General features: G+C 36.2%; 1 protein-coding gene across 1 annotated transcript; it reads left to right on the top strand.

The window, feature by feature from the left end:
* Positions 1–2059: 2059 nt before the first annotated feature.
* Positions 2060–3634, top strand: LOC141677422 (uncharacterized). The gene has a single exon (XM_074483352.1). It carries the CDS (start codon positions 2126–2128, stop codon positions 3428–3430), a length of 1305 nt encoding a protein of 434 aa, XP_074339453.1. The 5' UTR covers positions 2060–2125; the 3' UTR covers positions 3431–3634.
* Positions 3635–4670: the final 1036 nt, after the last annotated feature.

The raw sequence follows: 4670 nt of genomic DNA, 5'->3' as shown, positions 1-4670 counted from the left end.
ATTCAAATCAATCCAAATCAACAGAACACAAATTCATCACATCCAAATCAACATAACACCAGTATAATACAATTCAACACAATCAATACATTAAATCAAACAAAATACTAAATCCGATAAAACACTACTATATAATGTGATAACCATAATATATCCATTTAATCCATAATATGTCATAACTTCGGTTTTGTCCTGTTTTCCTGTAGTGCTACTAGTAGTACTCGATTTATAATCAAGAGTAGTAATTAAGCTGAGAGAATTTATAATAGTCTGGTTCTGAGAGAATTTATAATAGTCTGGTACTCCATTCGGTACATAATACATTACTACATGTCCACTTTGAAAAAAAAAATTCAAATTAGTTGTCCACCTCAACTTTAACCTAAGTTTATGTTTTTAAAATTAACTTTATTCCACTTATCTTTAATTTATTTTCAAGATCAACCACATATTTAAGAAATTCTTTTTAAAAATAAAAATATGAGATTATAATTTTTATTCACAAAAAGATTTTTTTGAAAAAAATATTTTTAAATAAATGGTCAAAACTCCTAAACTTAAGTGCTAAAAAGTCAAATGTTATATATTAAAAAATAGAGAAAATATTATATTTAACTAATGCAATTAATGTATCTTTTTCTTATCAAATCTCACTATTCTGAATATTTGTGCTCTTTTTAAAGTAAACATGTAATTTGAAAAGTAAACATATAGGGAGTAATATAAAATCAAAATTAAACAATCCCACGCCATTAGAAAAGTTAAACATATACTAATTTACATATATTTATTGACCATTAATTATGACGGTGACTAATTAGTCCACTTTTTCACGTTAATGTATGTGGACCCGCACACATAATTCAATCAGATTTTAACAAGTGTATAGCAAATAGTTAGCGGACCAATTAATATGTATATGTAGCTAGTCGTAGCCTAAAATTAATTGCATGTTTAACTTTTATGGTTCTAATCAAAGTGACCCGTTTTAGAAACGACTTCTATATGAATTAGAAATAGGTTAATGAAAGTATCTCATTTAAATTGTATATTTACTGCTACGCACTATAATCTAATGAGAAAAAAATGGAAAAAGTGTTTCTTCTAAGTTCTTATAAGTACATACTATCTTGTCGGGGCGGAAGTGGGAAAATCTAGATTAAAACCAGGCTAGACTAAAATTTTTTGTAAGGAATTTTTTATAAAGTTCCCGTTTTTAGTTAAAATTTTGTATAAATTTTACATTAAGTCCAGCTAGTCTCGTAAACTGAGTTACAAATCATTTTAGTCCATAATATTATATGATGCTCCTTTCGGCCGCTGTATCTTTTAGCTATTTTGAAAGAAAATTGATAATTGACAATGTCAGTAATGTCGAATGTATTGAACATCACATTAATTTCAAATCTACCATGCACATGGTGACAACCTCACAGTTGAATTTTAATCTTTATGTATGAGATAGATCTTGATATATTTATGTAACAAACTATAGAATTTACATATACAGATCTTGATATATACAAAATGAGAACATGTAGTAAGCATACTTAAAGATAAGTAGATAAATAGCTACATGCAACATAATTCTTGATTAATTATGCATATATGTCACGGACTAATTAAATTAATAATCTATAGAAACACCTGAAAAAGTAAAATCTCATTGGCCGTTGCTGCTAAATAGGCATGGATGATTACCAACAGAATTTGCAGTTAAATCTTTTCGTTTCATTCGGTGCATAGTAAATTTCCAAGTATCACTACATTTAAAGTTCATAACCATATTGAATGCTCAGAGTTTGTGTACTTTTCTTAAGGTATATTTTATATACACACCGTCAACTTAAGTGGATATGGCTGTCGGTAACCAGTAACACAGGCCAGTATGTGAAAGCAGATGGGATTAATATATATAATAGAGGTGCAGTAGTTTTGAGCATTCATTGTCATTGTGGATAGCTGTTAGTTGTTGAAAGTATTTATTACATGCAACATGATTTGGAATAGGCGCATTGGAGATGTATTAATTTTCTAGTCCTATATATATAAACCCTAGTGATGGCTGTTCATTCAACTATCAGTGTGAAGTTCACTAAGTTCGAGGTTGATACTGACGTTAAAGATGGGGCGTGTTGGTTTTATGAAAGTTAGTGTGTTAGCATTGCTCTGTCTTCATGTTCTTGTAGCAAGTCATGTTGTGTTTGCTAGGGATGTGAGGGGTGATGAGGAAGAAAAGTTCTTGAGTGTTGGTAAGGGAGGCGGTTTTGGTGGAGGGTTTGGAGGCGGGTTTGGTAGTGGAGGTGGTAGTGGTGGTGGATTTGGAGGTGGGGGTGGAGGAGGTGGTGGAAGTGGTGTAGGATTTGGAGGTGGAAGTGGGGGAGGTTTTGGAGGTGGAAGCGGATTTGGTGGTGGCATTGGAAAGGGTGGAGGGATTGGGGGCGGTGTAGGTGGAGGAATTGGAAAAGGTGGTGCTATTGGCGGTGGACATGGGGGCGGTATAGGTGGAGGAATTGGAAAAGGTGGTGGTATTGGCGGTGGACATGGGGGTGGTGTAGGTGGAGGAATTGGAAAAGGTGGTGGTATTGGCGGTGGTGTAGGTGGAGGAATTGGAAAAGGCGGTGGTATTGGTGGTGGACATGGGGGCGGTGTAGGTGGAGGTATCGGAAAAGGTGGTGGAGTTGGAGGAGGTGTTGGGGGTGGGATAGGTAAAGGTGGAGGAGTGGGTGGTGGAATAGGAAAAGGAGGAGGAGTTGGTGGTGGTGTAGGAGGAGGTGGTGGAAAAGGTGGCGGTAGCGGCGGAGGAGCAGGAGGTGCGTATGGAAAAGGTGGTGGTGTTGGTGGAGGAATTGGTAAGGGTGGTGGTATTGGTAAAGGTGGGGGTAGTGGAGGAGGGATTGGTTTAGGTGGTGGTGTTGGAGGAGGCAGTGGAAAAGGAAAAGGTGGAGGTGCTGGAGTAGGATTTGGTAAAGGTGGTGGTGTTGGAGGAGGATATGGCAAGGGTGGTGGTGTAGGTGGAGGCATCGGGAAAGGAGGTGGCATTGGCGGAGGAATTGGAAAAGGAGGTGGCATTGGCGGAGGGATCGGAAAAGGTGGAGGTGCTGGTGGAGGAGGTGGTATTGGAGGCGGGATTGGCAAAGGTGGTGGCATTGGTGGTGGCATAGGCAAGGGTGGAGGCATTGGAGGTGGCATAGGAAAGGGTGGAGGCCTAGGTGGTGGTGGCGGATTTGGCAAAGGTGGTGGAGGATTTGGAAAAGGTGGTGGCTTTGGAGGAGGTATAGGCAAAGGTGGCGGCATTGGTGGTGGAGGAGGTTTCGGTAAAGGTGGTGGAATTGGAGGAGGAATAGGTGGAGGTGCAGGAGGTGGTTTTGGCGGTGGATTTGGTGGTGGAGGCGGAGGCGGGGGCGGAGGCATTGGTGGACACAACTGATTAATATATATTAGCTTTCTTCCCTGCATGGTATTGAGATGCTGCAAGAACCAACCAGTGCATGTGTATCTGATATAATCCAATGTATTACGAGTCTTACTATACTACTATACTGAGAAAAGAGTGCAATATTTTAACTACTGTCTACTGTATTGCTACCATTGTCTACAACAATAAAATTTTGGCTAAAATTGATTTATGATACTCAAGTCTTCTCTTAAATTTTCACTTCACAGAGATGAGGTTAAATTAAATATAAGTCACAGCTCACTTATAATTTATTCATACATACAAATGGTTTGTACATTTTCACAATTTCACATACATTGTTTAGGTGGCCTGTGGCAGAAAACAGTTTTAAGAATGAAAAAACAGAACTCTGAGAAGCAAATCACCAGGACACACACATTGTCAACTTGTGCACTCAAAAATTATTTTAGTGCTAAAAGTTTTGGGTTTAAAATAATATTCTTATATATATAACTTGCCAAAACGCCATACATAATAATTATTTGAAAAGCATTTGAAGAAATTTTAACTACTAAATTATAGTGCTAAAATTATCCATTTTGTGTGTTATAATTAAATTTAAAATTTGTTAACTACTTGTGAGTTACGACTACACATATATCTCAAATATCTCATATCTCTCTATTGTATTTTTTTTCTTTGACAAGATATCTTTAGATTGTTGGTATGATTACAAAGTTTTTTTTTCCATTTTTATCCCAAAAAAATATGGGAGTAAATTAACATACAAGTAAGTTAGAAAGAATTAAGTTAGAAATCTAAGAGATGATGTTACAATTAGTTTAGTAGGGATAAAAGAGTCACTATTAGTGAGAGTGGTAGTTACAAAAATTTAGAGTCTCTCAATATTATCCTAAAAAAATTGTTAGATTTATGAAATCATAGATAGGTTGTGGTCAAGTCATATTCTGTACATCTATCTATATATATTTATGAATTGTTCAACGCGCATATATTAGATAGAAGATCTATCATTGACTTGTGAAGAACAAGTCCGAGTTCTGCAAAATGTATACATAAGCATGGATGGCATGGAGTTTATTGAAAAAAATATACAAGGCAGCAGGCCATGAAATTAAATTGTCTGAAAGAATTTAATGTCCAGGTAATATAGATGTAGAAATTAAAATTCCTAATTTCGGCTCATGCACCGAGTAGCATTAAGCTTTCGTTTAGGCTTTATGTAATCCACGTTTTGTTTTGTTTTGTT

Source organism: Apium graveolens, chromosome 8 (assembly GCF_009905375.1).
Source record: "Apium graveolens cultivar Ventura chromosome 8, ASM990537v1, whole genome shotgun sequence".
Taxonomy (NCBI): domain Eukaryota; kingdom Viridiplantae; phylum Streptophyta; class Magnoliopsida; order Apiales; family Apiaceae; genus Apium; species Apium graveolens.
The sequence above is the reverse complement of the archived record's forward strand: the minus strand, read 5'-3'. Positions and strand labels throughout refer to the sequence as shown.

Bases quoted from the DNA above. Each gene is read 5' to 3' on its own strand.
- LOC141677422 (XM_074483352.1), top strand. From the start codon at position 2,126: ATGGGGCGTGTTGGTTTTATGAAAGTTAGTGTGTTAGCATTGCTCTGT.